The sequence below is a fragment of the Zosterops lateralis genome, assembly GCF_965231275.1.
Source record: "Zosterops lateralis genome assembly, chromosome: 4".
Taxonomy (NCBI): Eukaryota; Metazoa; Chordata; class Aves; order Passeriformes; family Zosteropidae; genus Zosterops; species Zosterops lateralis.
Window position 1 is genome coordinate 17362655 of NC_139765.1, and position 19104 is coordinate 17381758.

The following is a 19104-nucleotide window of genomic DNA, read 5'->3' on the forward strand; positions in this document are numbered from 1 at the left end:
TGCAGAGCAATGCTGGGAAAAAAAAATAGCTCATTAGCACAGCCACCTCTCAGCTATCTTTTCATAATCCTTAGGATCTGAAGGACAGAACTCTAGCCTAGTGATCAACTTGCTAAGGAATTATTTAGAGATCCCAGGCAGACGTGACTTGGAGATATTTCACTTTCAAAATAATGGAGTTGCAAGTGGATCTGTAAGAGCACTTGTCTAGGAACATGCAGAGACTCTTAAAGGTTTTAGTAAAGGAAATGAAGTCTCCAGCCTGCTGAAAGGAAAGAGAATGTCTTATTCCCAGATCACAGTGCCTCCATCCTCTGGCATCCTCCCTTCAGCTATTTAACTGTGTCGATTCATTAAAGCCTCTATCCTCCCAGCTGCTGGAGACAGCAATGGGCTGAGGAAATGCTGGGTGCTCATTGTGCAGAGGAGGCGTGAATGAATCATTTAGTCTTTGTTGAAAAAGGCAAACCAGGGACTTCCATGTCTCTTTAAAGTGGGATAACTTAAACATGTTGTTATAAATGCAATGGCAAATATCGGATTAACAAAGAAACAATTTATTAATAACATGATATCAATCACCAATAAAAGAGAAAACCACAAAATAGGAAATTAGCAGCGCCGCGCCGGGTGGATAGGGGTCTGCACGCCAGGGTACAGGACGCCCAAATCCACACCGAACGGCCCTCAGTTCACCGCTTTATAGGATTTTTCTGCCCTGAGGCAGTCCAGGTGTCCAGGGTGGGCCAAATAGTCCAAATTTGTTTTCGATGGCCTTCCCAGGTCTTGTCAAGTCCCATTGATCCATTCCGGGAAGGTCTTTTCTTATGCCAATTGTACCAGTCAGTCTTATGTTGATTTCAGTGTGCACATCGTGCCAGGGCGTTGATGAAATCTGCATCGTCGTCAAGAAGGAATTCTCCTTGCATTGGAAAGAGTGCGATTCTTATCGGGGCTGGCTAGCGTCTTTGTTCAGTCTGATGGTCCTCCTCCTGTTTCACGACTGAAGCTGTGCAGGCTGGGGATGCAGATTGCTACCTACTAGACTTTACATTTTATTAACATCATTCTTATTATACATTGGATTATTATTTTATACACGAATTTTTACACGAAATTTATCACAATGTGCTTACAGGAATATTCCTTTCTGGGCTTTTTTCCCTCCTTCCTGCAGGTCCCAAGGGAAGAAGGAGGAAGCTGTAATCTTGCTGCAGGACTCCATTAAGTATGGTCCAGAGTTTGCAGATGCTTACTCAAGCCTGGCCTCGCTGTTGGCTGAACAGGTAACAGGGCTAGCTCGGGTCCTCTCCTTGGTGTGCATGCACTACTGCCACAGCCACCGCACCTCCTGCACCTCCCACCTTTGCCTCACACATGGTGTCAAGTGTGGGTCCACATGGTCTGCACAGAGCACTTAGGCTGCTCTACAGATGGCTTTTCCAGAATGGGAGGTGACTCCTACATAGTGTGTAATTACACCCACATGGTGTGGCTCTGAATTAAATCACTACTGGAGTTGTGAGTAAATCTCTTCCCTGAGTCTGTGGCGAAGTCTTAATCCATTGCGCCTTGAATGTTGTGACAGCAGGAGAGGCAAGCGCTTCCCCTCACACACATGCCTACACAGATAACCTTGCATAATCAATCATTCCTAAGCTAGAGATTGTCACAAACCAGGTGGCTGTTGCAGTCCAGATTCTGCCCCTTGCACAAACACACACACACAAACAGGGATATGGCCCCTGATTAACTTGGTAGATGATCACAATCAGGGAAGTGAGAAAGCTCCCTGGCTTTATGTTTCTCTTAATGAGTGGCTGTTCAATATTTTATTTAACCTCATTGTTCATGTGTCTCCAGGCCTTACTTGCTGTGCATGGCCCAGGCTGTGCTCTGGAGGTGGGATTACTCATTTCCTCTCAGGCCTGCTCCCCATGCTCATTACTCAGGCTCTTCCTTCTCTCTGTAGTTAGATAATTTATTTCTACAACGTCCCTGTGAGCTGGAATATTGTCCCCATAGAGGAAAAGAGAACTTGAGGCACAAAATCCTTGAGTTCAGAAGGAGCCATGAGGTGTTAGTGCCCACACTGAGACCACCAAGCTCTCCTTTCCTCCACACCTGCAGCAGCAGCAGAGGGATGCTGTGCTTTGTGCTGTGGTCCCACTCTGGGGCTGTGGAGGTGGATGACAAGGTCTCTGGAACTGCACAGCTCCAGCCCACCTCTGCAAACCTTTTGAAGACTGGTTTTTTTCTCCTTCAGTTTTCAGATCTAATTGTTCTGTAGCATGGGGTACTGAAGCTTTCTTAAAAGGTTGCTGAATATAAATACAGACAAAGCAAAATCGTATCTTTTACTTTTCTCCATTATTCTAGTTAGTGAAGTCTTCTCTCTGTAAGGAATGGGATGAATTTCAGCAAAACAATAGGCTGAGGTCCTGTTTAATCTTTAAGGATGTAGGCACTCTGCAAAACTCATCTATGATGTTTGTGAATTACTTGAAAGAGATTCTTGTAGTAACATCCATGGACGGCAGGGACAAGGAACTTTGCTGACCTGAGATATTCTAGAATATGTGGTTTTACTGCAAGGGTCGTGGGTAGAAAGGGCCTTGCCTTCAGCCACCAGCCTCGACTGAAGGGAAGTCCCAAAGAGAGAGGGAGAGAGAGCAAGAGGGTATGGGCTAAGAAGAGGGGAACAAGAGAGCAAGGTGGCAGGGGTCAGAGTGCAGGGGGAAGAGCGCAGAGGTAAGAGAGCAGGGAAAAGAGGAGGGAAAAAGAGAGCGAGGTCCTGGTTACAATACATTATATCTCCTTTTGTGATGAATATTTTAATTTACAGTGACCAACCAATACAAGACATAAAATCCTATAGAATCTACATACAGCCTGTAAGAACTACTACATTACCATGTGTTATATTTTAAACTCTAGAAACTACTCTTTAGACTTTTCTGTTTTGCTACATTGACCTTTGGATCTCTTAGCCAGCAGAAAGGTATTGTTCAATCAAAAGGGATTCTCTTTCAGCTGGCTAGGCTATTGTCTTCAGGTTATATAGTAACTAAGACTCAGTATCTTACAACTCTAAGTAAGCTTCTATTTGTATTTCGATTCTGGGTTTCATATTTTCAGAATCTTTTGCTAAGCAATCATATTTATAAGGTTTCTCTGATTCATCTTCCCCAACATGTTCTATTTTATTTTCTCTTTTAGGGGAATTTCAAATATTATCAATGTTATCTGCAGGGATCTCGAACTACAGTGTATGAATTTAAAGACAAGCCTCATTGAATGGGAACTCTGCTTTGAAAAAGCCCATCAATGCAGAGTCTCCTGCAAGGATAGAAGATGAGTCCTCTGTAGTAATACCTGGTTTTAATATTAATTGAAATTATTAATTAGAACAATCGATTGCAAGGTCAGCAGAGCAATAAAACCATTATAGAGTCCTGAGACTTTCTGCCTAAAGCAAATGCCATTAATAGGTCCAGCAATAATTCATCTCTCTTACATATGGATTGTTCATTCTTTTGTGACTTGAATAAGTGGTAGGCAAAAAAGATAGTTCGTACAGTTTTCTCAGAAAACAGCGATTTTTCTGCAGACTTTTAGCACTTTCTCGTGTTCAGCCATAGCAGATGACTACTTGATTGTGCACCTCCTGCCTCACACATTCATCCTAGAGACCACAGCAGGGTCTGTCCTACAATACCTGCTGCTGCTCATGGCTGGGAGCTGCAGAATCACACCCTCCGGGGGTACAGGCAGAAGTTCTGGCATCTTTTGCCCAAAGGATGATGACAGGAGTTCATTTTTTCAGTTTAGAGTTTTCTTCTTTCTTTGAACAATAATGTTCAAAATGGCTGAAAGTTACAAAATACTTTTTTGTCTCCTTGTGGCCCAGAGGCTGTGTCATAGCTGTAGGGGTATCTGTGAGGCCAGGCAGTTACAGGATGGCACCACAGTGGAGCTTTGGGGAAGGCACCTTTGGGTCCCTCTTGCTAGGATGTGATAGAAAGGGGCTGAAGTGCCATGTTAAAATAACTTGCATGAGGTGACCATGCCTATGGCAACTTCTGCTTCTCCAGCTTTGCTCCAAGACTAAAAGGGAAATGTGGACACAGTGAAATAGTGCCAGAATTGCTTTGGTCAGTCCTGCACAGCATGTTCCCCCCATATTAAAGGGGATGAATCTGAAATAGGCCTTGTGCTTCTTTCCCTTCTATGCCTCTAAAAAGTGCTGCTAAGAGGAATGTTTCAGATGCCAGGGAATTAACCTGTAACTTGATGTAATTGCCCTTTTGTCTCCTTGATAGATGATTCTGAAGCCAGAGCTGACATGGAAAAAAAACCACTGCTGCACTGAATAGAACAGTTTGGCTTGTTTGTGCCTTTTATAAATACTTGCCCTTCTGACTGCTCTTTCTGCTTGGAATTGTAACTCGTTTGCAATGTATTGCAGTCTTCCTTGATTTCTCTGATCACTGCAGTGGTGCTGGTAACAGAAATCAAACATTTTTTCTGCCTGTTTTCACAACATTCTAACACTGGTTTCCCATCTTCCTAGCTTCAGTTTCATCCATCATTTCATGCTACTTAGTGGCTCTTTTCAGGCCCTAGCTTCAACTGATTCTATGTGTGTGTTTCTTAGAAAAAGAAAGTTTTTAACCCACTTAGCTACAGAGGAGAGCCTACTCAGGCATAGCCAAACTGAAGAACTGAGACTTATGGAACCTGGAGTTCAACTGAAAGATTCTCATATGCATAATTTTTTTTAATATCATAAAAATCTCATACTTTTTTTATGCCAGTCTTCTGAGTTTTGTGAGATTGATGAATATTTCATGAAGGTCTGGGAGTGGCATTATTAAGTGTTAATGAGAATCAAGCCTTGATGAACTTAGAGCTCTATTTCTGCTGAGAAGAGGCGAGGCTGTGAGGAGGGAAAGCTCTGGCAAGAATAGCAGGTTGCACCCTTGCCACTTTCTGACTGTGCTTAATGCAAACACTTTGTTAGACTGCACAATGAGCCTGAGGCATGCAGGGTCAGGATGTTAGGTGCCAAAAAAGCAGTGCAACTGCGATAAAAGTGCTAGAAGTGCTCAATATTGGTGAATGTTTTAACATAGAAGGCTCTAATCTAGTTTAACACAGCCCTCCCTTGCTTTAGAAATTTGTTTTATGATCACTAAATAAAATAAGCTGACATACATGCATACAAAGCTGCATTCATTGGCTGAAAATTAAAAGCAGAGGAAAAGAAAGTAATACATAAATCTTGGAAAATATGCACAAAAAAATTGTTCTTCAATTTAGTAAATTCTGATGATCACTACATTTTTCCTGACTCTGCACGATAATGTTGTCAAATTCACATCAATTTATCCAAAATTTCCCAAGTTAAGCACTTTTAAAAAACGTGTTTCTGTTCTTTATTGCACACATATCTTTTTTTGCTAGCTGATCTTTATCATGTAAATGTGAAGGGACTTAAATGTGGCAAATGGTGTGATTCTGCAATCAAGTCGTAGTCTTTCAGTGCAAATTATTCCAGCTCTCCAGTTCTGAAATAGGAGGTGAGAAAAGAGTCCTCACATTGAGCAACTGTGGAACAAAAGCTGCTGTCAGGTACAGATTTTAAATGCAGGAAAGCCCAGTGGACTCTGCCATTTGCAGGCTTTGAGGAGAGTCCATGGCTGGGAGTGGACCAACCTCTTATTTTAGTGTGGATTCACTCCTGGGCGTGGGAGCTCCAGGCCCTCCTCAGTGAGGAGCCAGTTGGCTGATTTTGCTTGGGAGCTTTGTCGGGAAGCTGTGGAGTTTGTTGCTCTAGGGCTGTGCTGCTCAGTGGTAGGGGAAGAATTGAGAAAAGCATCTTTGGTACTGGAGACTTGCCTGACACCCCTTTGCCCTGTGCTTGTCTCTTCTGTTCAGAGCCTCCTTCCACAAACACACCCAACAGCGAAGCTCTGAGAGTAGGGGGAAGGAAGGCTGGTGAGCATGCAGGCAATGAGCACACATGGTCTGATGGGAGGGAAGTGGAAACCTTTTTAAGCTAGTTTTTGATCCAAGGGAAAAACCTTGGATTGTTGTTTCTGGACCAGGCTGCCCATAGCTCAGGCTAGACAGGACCCAGCCAGTAGGATGCTTTCTATAGGTAGGGTGTTCCCAAAGAAAAGATCTATATTTTCTAGAAATGTTCAGCACCAGCAAACGTCCTTGAAATCTATGCAAAATGAGAGCTCAGTGCATCTAGGGAATCAGGATGGTGGCATATCCCATCAGTCCCAGTGAACTACACCTCGCACACTGACGAAGCCTGGTTTTAATCCAAATCTGTCAGATTTTCCCTGCTCTTTCACCACCCTCTGTCTTTCTCCAGCTTCCTTTATCCCCCTGCACTCCCTCCCTAGCCATCACACAGAGCAAGCTTTCATTCCTTGTATTTTCCTCAGTGCTTAAGAAAAGAACAGCAGAGCTCCAGAGGGGAAAAGTTAGCCAGTGAGATGCTCATTAAACAAATAAATTAGAACATATCAGCTGCCAGATGACAGATATTTCTCAACAGAACCAACCCAATCCCTGTTGCTGTGTTTTTCCTGGCTGGGCATGTGCCCAGCTGGGGGCTCACTGGCATTGCACAGGCACCACCTTTCCCAGATGTTTCACAGGCAGCAAAGGCATGGAGGAAAACTGCCTGAATTGCTCTGGGGTACCAGATGGCAGCTATATCACATCCATGCCATGGGGTAAAATTTTGTCCTCTTGGAAAGTGGGATGGATGTGCATTCCCCAAGCTTCCCATGCAGTGAGGGAGTTGTCACAGAATGCAGGTGTGCAGCAAATGGTGCTGACAGCCTTTCTGCCATGGCTAAGAAATCCCTTTGTCTTTCAAGGAACGGCATAAGGAAGCAGAGGAGGTCTATAAGGCTGGCATAAAGAATTGTCCAGAGAGCTCTGATCTGCATAACAACTACGGTGTTTTCCTGGTTGATACCGGTAAGTAAGAGGGAACACGGGATTTTTCCCTCTCTGCCTTCTTTGCTTTGATTTATTTTATTCAGCGGTACACATCTAAAAGGGTGTCAAAAGCTTCCAAGGCAATAGATGTGCCTCCACGGTAGTTTGGAAATAAATATTACTGTGCTGCTGAGAGAGCACAGCACAGTGGAATTCGTAATCAGTGCAGTCACTGTGCAGCAGGAGCATGCAGCCCTACTGTTTCCTTCAGTGTTTCTCACCATCTTCACGTAGGCAGTTTCCCTCTTCAGTGTGAGCTGGGCAGTATCCTGACAATACTGCCTTTTTTCCAGCAAGGCAGGGCCACATCAAATCACAGGCACACAAATCTATCATTATGGTCTCCGCAGCATGTGCAGGCCTATTTTGTGACAAAGCAGCTCTTTGACTGTAAGGCTTGAGTGCCACCACTATGGAAAGGAACACAGCTTTTAAACCACTATCATCTGTGAAAACAAAACCTTATACACTGTGGGGTGAATTGATTTTTGAGGAGCTCTGTAATGACATCCTTTTTTTTCTGGGCTTCTGGTTCCCATCCAACTTCCTTGGCACTTTCTGGCATTCACATAACGACAACAGAAACATCACTTTAATTGCCACCTTTTATTGATGGGTTTATAAGCAAGGCTAAGTTTGACAAATGACTAGTGGAAACTGACTGTTGTCTCACTGTGGTCTTCCAGAACAGAGCCAAGACTCAGTGATGAAACAGTGTAGGCTTGAAGTGTGTGGTTGCCACCCATTCTTTCCCCATCACATGTGCCCAGCTCCAGAGGTGCTTGGGAAGACAGAACTGTCAGTCTGCAACTGGCTGTTCTGCCTCTGAGCTGATACTTGGCTATCACTCTTCTCTAGTATCATTGTGAAACAAATACAAAACCAGAATCCGTATTCATAATCAAGAAGCATCATGGCATTAGCAAAAGACGTTCAGGTTCTGAATTTGGGCCCTGGCAAAATTCAAGCTTGTAAATAATAAAAATTCCTGAGTAATTTCCCTCTGATGTTGTACTCCTCTTTGCTTGCAAACTCAGATAAACTGTCCTATTCCTGCCAAAATTTGTGGTTCAAATGTAGTGCAGAGCACTTTCTGGTTTTTGCACTTGTGTACTCTGCCAAAATCAAAACTATCATTTCCTGGTTTACTCCTATGCTTCCCTGCAGACAAACAACTGGGAAAAAACCCACTGACTTCTGATACTTGGGGCATGATATGTCAATAACCCTCCTAGAGACATGACAAGGCATGAAGGAAGTGGCTGGTGGTGAGCCTGTCACGGGCTGGACTCTTCGCTGGTGGCAGACAGAGATGCTGGGAAGCACCATGCCAATTAACTTACAGGATTTTGTGGAAGTAGCCTCCAGCAAGTGTCTTCTCTGCAGAGCCACAACTCCAAATAGCTCTGCAACGGGCGCAGACATTCAGTGCATCTCCCTTAATGATGCCCATTACCCCTGTGTGCTGAGCAGGGGAAGCGCTTGCTGGCTGGCTGGGGACTGAGGGTACGTGCCCAGCTGGTTCCCAGGATGATTTGTAGATATAATTTTCAGAAGCGTCTGCTGGCTCAGTGGTGGGGAAAGATCGAGGCTATTGCTGGATGTTTTGAAGAAGTCATACCTTGAACAACATGTCCTCAGCTTTGGATGAATCTTGGACACTCCTAAACCTCTCCAGAGATGTTCCTCCTCACTCCTTTAAAGGAGATGCTGAGATGTGTCCATGTATCTTTTAAGTTGCACAGATGGTTTCAGAAAAACCGAACTAGATCTGTGAAGCTATGCAAACAGAATTCCTACAGCAGCATGTCCAGTGCCCCAACATGCACTGGCTGTTTTCAAGATCTCTTTTCCAGCTTGAAATAGAATTAAATACATTGTGAAGTGAATTGGTTTAAAAAATGCCAACATAGAAAAGCTTTGTTGGTGGAAAAAGCTCTTTGGTTTTCATCAGGAGATTATCTGGAGTTTGTAAACAAATTAAATGAGACCTGGGATTAAAAATGCAATATTTGCGTTGCTGAAATACTGGAACTTTATACTTTTACCATTATTTAGCTAAATAAAAATACAATATCAAAAGTAGAACTTTATGCATTGGGGTAGTGATCTTGCACCCCTCTTTTTGCTTGTATTTTGTTGTGGTGCTTGGTGATGTCATGGACTGCAGGACCTTGCACATTTTCACACAGCTAAGCAGTGCCACCCAATGGCTCCTTTGCAGCACAAAGATGGTGGCTATGTGCTCCAAAATAGCTGGACATCTCTGCTCTGGGATTTATTGCCCTGAGTGTGAATTAGCTGGTCCCCAGCAGCTATTCCCAGTCCTGTTGAGCAATACACAGACTAAGCTGGAGCTCAGAGCAACACAGCAGAAGTGCAGGGAATAAACTCTCTTTGGAGACAGCTGAAACTATTTGCCGTTCTGGTGGTGTTGCGGGGAATACAGGGGGGCTTGTTCTTCATTCTTCATTGTCCATTTCTCCAGTGGACCAGGGTGAAAGGATGCTCCACCAGGAGATGGCACATGTGCCCCAGCCCCTCCTCTAAGGTGGACTCTGTCCTTAGCACAGGGTTTGTGTCCTCATTGCTGCATGATCAAGAGGGTGCTTTCAGTCAGGAGTCACCTTGTTGTGACTACCTCCTCAACTCGCAAAAAACCCACCCCTAGAAAATCTATTTCTCAGGATTGTCTGTGAATATTGGGGCCTAAATCTTAGTTTGGACAGCAGTTTCTCTTACACTTAGATTCAAAGTGCTGAGGCAGGATTTCTTTCTCAAAAATGTTTCCATGCATAGAGCAATAGAAGAAAGAAAGCCAGAACATTACTGTGTGCTGAGTTTGATACAGGGTTTTTCTGAAGCACAGGTTTTTTTTCCGGTTTAATGGCTGTTTTCCTCTCCAGGGTCTCCTGAGAGAGCCGTGTCCCACTATAGGCAGGCCATCCTCCTGAGCCCTGCTCACCATGTGGCCATGGTGAACCTTGGCAGGCTTCACCGCTCCCTGGGGCAGAACAAAGAGGCTGAAGTGTGGTACAAGAGGTGAGGATTTAGGGTGGGAGACAGAGGGTTTCCTCCTGGCCCTGTATGGCTTGTCTCTGCTAAAGAGTTTCTGATTTGCAGATCTGTCAGTGCATGCGTGGGGTTTCCTCCCTTCATTCTCCATCTGTTTGAAACTAGATTTGGCTGTTTTTGGGGAGTGCTTGGAAAGGCTGTGTGGGCTCAGGCAATGTTGATTTCCCTAGACTATTCCCAAGCCCCCAGGATGGACACTGGTGCTTTTGGCTGGGGGATGCTCTGATGATAAAGTTGGAGGATTTTTGGTGGCAGGAGCAGGCTGTATTACCACAACTCCCACCCTGCTTGAAGGTGGTTGCTGCACCAGTAACAGCCCTAAGTGCTGCACGACTCAGCACTAAACCCTTGGCACCATTAGGAACTCTGGCCCTTCCTAGCAGTGTTCCAGCAGTCAGGCTCTGACTCCTGGTATGCAGCAGGATGGGTTGGATGGGAGTATTTTTGCCTTCTTTTTTGGCATATAGATTTGTTCTCACATTCCCCAGGTTTCATCACTGTCAGCCATCCCCACCCCTGCTGCAGACTCATGGGCACTTTGGAGGTGGCTCCATCTCAGGTGGCTAGAGGGATTACTGCTGTGGGCTTATTCATCCCTCCCCAGGACTTGAAATGTGTGCTTCCCAGGTTGGGATGGTGCAGAGCTTTGGTTCTCTATCCCAGCACAAGCCCACCTTCTCTTCTAGTTTGTTCCTTACACCACCTTGAAACATGCCTTTGTCCCAAACTGCAGGGCACTGAAGGTATCTCAGAAGGCTGAGATCCTGTCCCCGCTGGGGGCTCTGTATTACAACATGGGCCGATATGAGGAAGCGCTGCAGGTTTACAGGGAAGCAGCAGCGCTGCAGCCTTCCAACAAGGACATCCAGCTGGCACTGGTGAGCCTGGGACCAGAGCAGGGGCATGATGGGGAGCATCAGCCACTGGGTGCAGCCCAGCATATGACAGAGGCTGAGCTTTTCAAACACTTCATAAGGTGGCTCTGTTACAGGCTCAGGTTCTGGCGATGATGGGGCAGACGAAGGAAGCCGAAAAGATGACAAACCATATCCTTAATGAGGATGCAACGTGTCTGGAGTGCTACCGCTTTCTGTCAGCCATCTACAGCAAGCAGGAGCTCTATGCCAAGGTATGCATGGGATACCCGTGTCCCAAGGGCTCACACACAGAGCTCATGGGGAATTTTACACTCCATTTCTCTGGGGACATGTCACATGCCTCAGCACACATTCAGTAGATTACTTCTTCATTAAAACCTTCAGTTTATCTACATACTGATATCTAAGACTGAAGCTAAGCAGTGTCGTTTTCTTATCACTTACACCTCCTGCTGCTGTCACTGCCCATCAGCCCCAGGCATTTAAAAGTCTCATTTCCCTGTGTGATAATGGTGTGGGGCAAACAAGGGAAGCAGGAGGATAATTCTTCTGCTGGGAGTCGTCCATAGTGGTGAGGAAAGAATGAGAAGTGGGAAGGCACTGAATGGAAGGCACACAATGTCCTCTTCCTTTTTCACAGGCACTTGAAGCTATAGAAAAAGCACTTCAGCTAAAACCAAAGGATCCAAAAGTCATATCAGAGCTCTTTTTCACTAAAGGAAACCAGCTAAGAGAACAGAATCTCTTTGACAAGGCTTTCGAGGTATGACTGCTCTAAGACCTACTGGTAATTTTATAGGCTAAAAGATAGAGTTTGCTTGTTGTGAAACTCCCTGATGCAAACACCCTGGCTCTTGGCCTTAGGAGCTCAGAGTCCATCACTGGTACAGAGAAAGCTATTAGACAGCTAACTTTACCAGACTTAATTGCAACTTTTTTTTCTCATTCCTTATGGAAATACCACCCCCTGCTCTGAGAGGTTAAGTCCAGAATTGTGGTGTGATTGACCCTTGCTCCATCCTGCCCCAGCCTCTCTTGCTGTCAGTGACCAGCTCCAGGTGGCTTAGCTGGAAGCTTGGGAACCTGTGAGAGCTCACCATGATGTTATATCCCACCTCAGAAGCCAGTAACTGAGAGGTTGGCTTATCCTGTGAAGCAGCATGCTTGATAGCTCAGAAATTATGTTAACATTAGTAATAGTACAGAAGCAACCTGGTCTATTGGAAGGTGTCGCTGCCTGTAGGAGGGGAGATGGAAGTAGCTAATCTTTAAAGTCCTTCTCAGTCCATCATTCTCTGATCCATCATTCTCTGATTCAGAAAATATTATTTGGACTGTTCTCAGCCCAAATAATTATTTGGAATAATTTTAATTTTGAATAAATAATATTCCAAATATTATTTGGAATATTTTCAGTATCCCTAGAGATGTTTAATCCTGCTTTGAAAATCCTTTCCTGTTGTGACAGAGTAAAAACAGTGCTGTTTGACAGACTCCAGAAGGTCCTAATGGCTTCTTCTCCCACACTCAGTGTCAGTGGGGATGGAAAGCCCTGCCCTCAGCTCCTTGTGAAACCTCCAAACAAGTGGCTGTACCAGAATCTGCTGCCAACTCCAAATTAAAGCCTTGCAGATAAAAAGCAACCACATGGCTTGTAGTTGGCAAGCATTGTGTTTGGCACTGCCTAAGGAAATGACCTTGATGTGCAGGAGACCCTAGTAGTGCAGGGGGCAGGGACAGGGTCACAGATGTGGCTCCTCTCACAGTGCAGGAAAAGCACACATTGGCAGGGAAAACCTGGGAGATTAACTGAGTCATGAAGTACATTCTGTGCCTCCTCTGCAAAGAAACTGAAATTCACTTCGTGCATTGTATATGAGAGGAATTCTGGATGGCTTTGGGAGAGGAAACTGCATTTCTCTTTCCCCTCCAGCACTGGTTTTGTTTGAAGAGTCAGACTCTTAACCTAGAAATGTTTCATGTTTCTGTAGAGCTATAAAAGGGCTGTGGAGCTCAACCCAGACCAAGCACAGGCCTGGATGAATATGGGAGGCATCGAGCACATCAAGGTATGAGAGTTTTTGCTTTCCTTAAGCTACCAGGTACAGAGACTACTACTCAGGACAAAAAGCTAAATTTTTGGTTTCAGACTGCCAAGAGTTGCGTGTTTGTGAACAGCAAGTCCCCTGACATATTTTATCCAAAAAAGAGGGAAGTCTTTTCACCCCAGCTAGAATTGCCAGCCAGGTTGCTTGGTAAAGCAAATCTCATATTTTAAGAGTGCAGGGTGTAAGGAACAACCTGCTCTTCTCTAAAGCTTTACTGCTTCAGCTGTTGACCTACCTTAGAAAAATGCCACTGTGAGTCGACTTTTAAGGTTCTTCTCTACCTAATTAATTTAATAAAGATGTCTAATGCAGAATACTGCATTAAATTATGGAAATATCCTACCCTGTGGTTGCTTATTCTTTTGAATACTTTAGCATATCATTATGATTTGGGTCTTAAGGAGCCACATTGCGTGATGTCCTGAAGCTATCCTGTTGCTGAGTAAAATTAACTCTTCTGGTGCAACGTAACAGAAAAATGTAAATCTATTTTTTGCTGTGTGAGTTTCATCAAATTTAGATTAACAGCACTTGGTGATCTATTTCATAAAGAAGTATTTTTGTAACCAAACAATGTCAAGTTTTTTAAACGGTTTCCTCTGTATTACGTTCTTCACTTTACCCTCAGAATGAACTTTCTCTGTGTAAGAATGGGAATGAGACCTACCACTCACTTTCTTTGCAGGGGAGCTACATCACTGCCCGTGACTACTATGAGAAAGCCTTACAACTGGTTCCAAACAGCAAGCTGCTGAAGGAGAATCTGGCCAAACTGGATCGCTTGGAGAAACGGTTTCAGGGAGTCCAGGAGAAAGACCAAACATAGAAATCAGTCACCAGGAGAAAGACACTCATGCCCTTTGGAGAAGAGTGTGATGGAAGCCTGTTGCTCAAAGTGTTGCTGAAAGAACTTTGATAGGACTCAGAATTATGGAAGGCAAACTTGGAATGCCTGCTTAGGTTTGATCAAAGTTACAGGAGACACTCAGGTCCTGTGGGACGTGCTGGAGCATGAATGAAAACCTTCCTTTAATCAAGATTTATGTCAAGGCTGAACCCATTTTAGTCACACCAGGAGTGCGAGTGGGACATGTACCTTCAATATCTTGGTTGTCACCAGGGGAACCATAGAGACAAAGCACTCATCCATTGCAGCAGGGGTGAAGTAGCACCTCCTATTATTCTACATAGGCTCACCTCATCCATGTAGAGCACCACAGATGGGCTTCATTCCAAGTGCTGCAGACAGTAAAGATGGTCATAACGATCACATAAAAAAGGTTCCAAGGGGTTAATGCTGAGGAAATGGTGGTCGCTTTTACAGCTATAAATGTGAATTGAAAATTATTCTAAAGAAAGGGGAAACTATTTAAATATCACCCTGGAAGGATGATTCTACAAGAAGGACAGATGATTCTTTGAGGGAAAACTTAGCCTGAATGTTTTACTCATTAGACAATAATTTTGTAGTAATTCACTTTACCCTTTGCCCTCTCCCTCCAGGCCAAATAATTATTACTCTGAAAAAAACTGAAGCATCCAAAGGCAATGGGAAGCTTTAGGATTACTTGTCCTCCTTCTCAGTCCCCTGTATGGAAAACAAATGAGCTATCTAATCAATATGGGAGGTAAAGTAAAGCCCCAGAGAGATTAGGGAACATTTCCTAGCCTGGAAAGGTACAAAGGAGGCTCTTTCATGGGTGTGCAGGGACAAAGCCCATTTATCATGGTGATAACACTGACAAAATACTTGGTCAAAGTGTTCTCACCACTCCCCTAAGAGATAGAGAAAATTACCTGATCAGTCATAAATATATTTTTAAATGCTGATGTGGGAAAACAAATTCTCTTCAGAACTGGGGCTTTTATTTTTGAGCTTTATTTATTTAACTTGTAATAATCAAATAATTAATATATTTTCTCTGGTTTATACAAATTGGGCAATATCCTTCACAGCTGGCCACATGCTTGGACGTTGTGACTCATATTGTCTGAAGTTAGAAAAAGGGAGTACCAATGAGGTGTGCTGGAATAATTCCCTCTCATGATTCTAAGGCAAGTGGCTGCAGAGCACATTGGACCACATTGGCCCTGCAATAGCACCACATTTGCTGCTTCCACTGGGGTTTGCACCAGTTCACAGGGAGCGTTAGTGGGATCCTGCTTTGTGCCTTTGGGTTTGGACATCAGGGAGATCATCAGTTTGTTCCTCTTGCAGCATTAAATTGTTAGAAAAGTTGTTTTGTTTGAGCTTGACTGTGGCCAGCAGCCCTGGGTTTGGCATTATTAGTACAGTTAGGTGTGCAATGCCTTAAAACACATCTGTCAGGAAAGGCTGTGTGGTGGGCACCCCTGTGGTGCCCAGATTTAGCTGCCCATGGCATCTCAGCATGCTTCGAATTCCCTCAGTAGTATGGTTCAGCCATGTCTGGAGATTTTGATGGTTTCATTTGAAAAGCCTGGTGTCTTGGTGCAGGTGATGGTCAAATTACTGAGGAATTACTTATGTGACTCCAACTGTGTTTGGAGCTCAGAGGGAGTCCAGGTGCAGTTGTCTACCCTGCCAGGGTTTATGGACCTGCCAGAGCTATGGCTGTGCCTCCACTGCGACCAGGCTGGACTGGTCCCCACTGGCCAAGGAGACCAGCCAGCTACAGCTGGACGGAAGTGAAACACTGCTGGGGGAAAGAGGTGGCACCAAAAGTGTTTGAGCTCTCTCTCCAAACCAGCTTCCCAGGGGAGCACTGGGATCAGAATAAGCATGTTGTTTCACTGTTTTCTGCTCCTAGCGCAAGCAGTCTACTTTACTTTATGGGGCCAGGGGCAGTTTGAGCTCCTGGGGCTGTGTCAGCAACTCTTGTTTTTTCACATGACTGTTGTGGCTGTGGACTGTCTGAACTGACATCTCTGCAGGTCCCCAGTGCAGGTGCTCTGCTGGCTGCCATGCACAAAATGGCTTTGCACGCCCCTGGGCTGCCAGGATGGCCAGGAGGAGGTGGCATCATGCCAGCATAGTCCCATGGGATGGGGAAACCAAAGCTTAAATCACCTCTGACAGCAATCTGCTCACTGGCATGCATTGCAAGGTTGTAGATGGTTCCTTATTGGGATATTCAGAGTTACCTGGACCAGGAAGCTCTCTGCCTGTCCCCAAGGTGAGCTGCTCTTTGAGGAATCTTCCCAAAGCCCTGTGTCCAGGCTGACTGTGGTGCAGTGAATTTGAGGGCTGGAAGAATAGTGTTTGGTGCAGCCCTGACACTGGTACTGTGCAAAGTCTCCCAGGGAGGAAACATCTGCACAGTGTTCTAACAGCCCAGGTGAGGCTTGGGGAGTAGTGTGGGGAGAGACATGCCTCCTTTAAAAATGTGTATTGACTATAAACTTTGCCTCAAAAAGATATATTAAATAAATACTATATATTCTACAGGCCTCACTGCAGTTTGTGGCTTTAAATAGTGGCCAATGAAACATATTTTTTCAAATACGGAAGTTGTATTTTTATAGCAATGCTTTGTGAATGTGAAGGAGAAGACTTAGTTTTATGTTTTTAACTTCAGCATAAATCTTATTTTGTCTTTCCTGAGAGACCTGGTAGAAATTACTGTCTCCTGCTTGTCCTAAAATCTGATCAAAGCCATCTTGACCTCCTAAAATTAGTGTATGTGTAGAAGTATAACACAGCTTTGGATGTCCCCCTCCCAGATCCTGGAGAAGGATTGATTACCATTTGTGCAACACTGTCTTACTTGCAGAAAATGGAGAAAGATAAGACCATGCTCCCAGTAAGGGAGATGGTTTGGTTGGAAGGCAAGGCATACCTACTTGCCTGAATTAGGCAGATAACATATCTGGGGATTCTAATGCCAGTTGAACCAGTTTACATTTCTGTGCTGAAAGGCCAGCTCTCTCCACATTTTGGAGCTGGGTTTATGGTAGTTGTAGAGAGAGGAGAGCTCAGTAATGAACCCCACATTCCTGAACCAGCACTTTATACCCTATCTATGCAGGATGACAGTCTGCAAACTGGCAGCAGATTTGGAAAATGGCTCAGACCGTGGGCTACCAAAGCAGTTAAACCCTTGTGCAGTTCTGAGCTGAATCCCTGTCCTGTTGGCAGCCATGCTGAAGCCCTGTGTTTGTTCAGGGCATCAATCATGTCAAAGGTTTATTGCGGGCAAAAAAGAACAGAGAATGCAATGAAATGCAATGCAATTCAATGCAATGAAATGCAATGAGATGCAATGCAATGAAATGAAATGAAATGAAATGAAATGGGTTACCTCCACCAAAATGGAATGCTATTGTGAAAGATAAATCAAGCAACTTACCTTGTGATAACTTTATATTATTTTAATTAAGCATAGGAAATGTTCTCTTCCTCTAGCATTGCACAGCTTCTCAAATACTGAGTTTTAAATACATTGTTTTCCCCCAGCTCCAGTGCTCAGCATGGCTAGCAGAGATTGCAAATTAATAAATGGCTGAAGATCTGCCTGGTGGGGGAGAGTTCATGCTCTCCGCAAGTTGCATTGGCTAAACCTCAGTGCTCACTAATTTTAAAGCAGAGAATTAATGGAAAGCTGGTTAGACAGGACTCTCATGTATTCACTGTGCATTTTAATCCTAAATGAGAAACATAATATTGTGTTCCTTTTTCCTTTCTCCATGAGTAATATTTGCAGCTGATGCTTTTCATTTTATTACTTATTTAAATTCCAGCATTCTTTGCTTCCATCCTTTTTCTGTCCCCCAGGATAAATGATGCAGTGGGGGGCATTTTCTTTCTCTCATAGACTCCTTGAACTAGATTTTCCTACAGATGTGCAGGCAATTCGTTTTGGCCAAACAGTAAGTGAATGCAGCAGTGCAAATGGCCTTCATTCCAGAGATCTCAAGGAGGACAGGGGGCTGTGCATGCATGCACAGGGGTAGAAAGAAGTATAAGTAAAGAAAATTCAAAATAAAGAGCCTAACTTGCAGGGGAGGCTGGATGCCCCCAAAACAATCTAAAAACTATGAAAGCTTCTCCACAGTTATAGAAACCAGGCCAGATATGGTGTACAATATTTTGTACAAGAAGATAGTTGTCAGTCTGATTTATTAATTAAGCAGTTTAGAATAATATTATATGGTCTTCTGCCCCACTTGTCCTCCAGCTCATTAAAAAAGCTGGTCTATGCTTAACTCTCTTCAATCTTTATGTGATTAAGTTGACCAAGTACTCAATTTCTATCTTTCATATATGCAATTATGCACAATCTTTTGAAAGAATTAGCCCTTAGAGGGCTTTTCCTCCAACCTTCAGTTTCTTGCAGCAATTTCAAAATGCAAGATTTTGCTTTCATGTACATTTAAACCCAGCAGCAAAAGAGAAAAAAAAAAAAAAACAAAAAAAAAAAACAAAAAAAACCCAAAAAAAACCAAAAAAAAACAGCGCTTGGCATTCACTGGTGTTTTAATGTGACAAAGTTGCTTCAGGTATCCTTGATAACTTTGTGCGAAAGTTCATTGCCATGTTTATACTGACTCGCTGAAAATTTTTTCGTCTGGAAAATACCCCCAGTGGTATCCTCTGTAAAAATTATGACTTCTACAACTGTATTACTGTAGAAATTTCTGCCTGAAGTGGATGTCACACTGCATGTTCTTCTCATGCAGTTGTTTGCATTGCCTGTTGTTCATATGGTTCTTATTTCTGTATCTAATTTTTATAAATTAGCTGTTCATATCTTTAAAAACACAAACCAAAAACAAAACCACAAGGAAACAGCCCATGGATGGGAAATATTTTAAAAATAAATTCACTCTTAGCAGCAGCTGGATGTATGTCAGTGATGTAGGAATTTGCAAAGTCTTTTCTTTTTTCACAGCGGGATTTGTGGCTAGATTTCACATCAAGGAGTTATGCTCAAAGTCTTTGCAGAAGAAAATGTATGTAAATGTCTATTTTATATAAAAAGTAAGAAAAGTAGGTGCAGTGCCTGGTTTTGTTCTTTTTCTCTGGGACCAGCCATGAA

The 19104-nt window shown here is 43.7% G+C and overlaps 1 protein-coding gene across 2 annotated transcripts in view; it reads left to right on the plus strand.

The window, feature by feature from the left end:
- TMTC1 (transmembrane O-mannosyltransferase targeting cadherins 1) overlaps positions 1-19035 on the plus strand; it is a gene marked incomplete at its 5' end in the record, with an annotated part of 153432 nt that extends 134397 nt beyond the window's left edge. For both annotated transcript variants that reach the window (XM_083858670.1, XM_083858671.1), the window contains 8 exons: positions 1178-1286; positions 6903-7005; positions 9933-10068; positions 10835-10979; positions 11093-11230; positions 11620-11742; positions 12971-13048; positions 13773-19035. In XM_083858670.1, coding sequence (XP_083714796.1) covers positions 1178-1286; positions 6903-7005; positions 9933-10068; positions 10835-10979; positions 11093-11230; positions 11620-11742; positions 12971-13048; positions 13773-13913 — 973 coding nt within the window. In that variant the 3' untranslated portion in view covers positions 13914-19035. The remainder of the gene's footprint in view (positions 1-1177; positions 1287-6902; positions 7006-9932; positions 10069-10834; positions 10980-11092; positions 11231-11619; positions 11743-12970; positions 13049-13772) is intronic.
- Between the last annotated feature and the right edge of the window lie 69 nt (positions 19036-19104).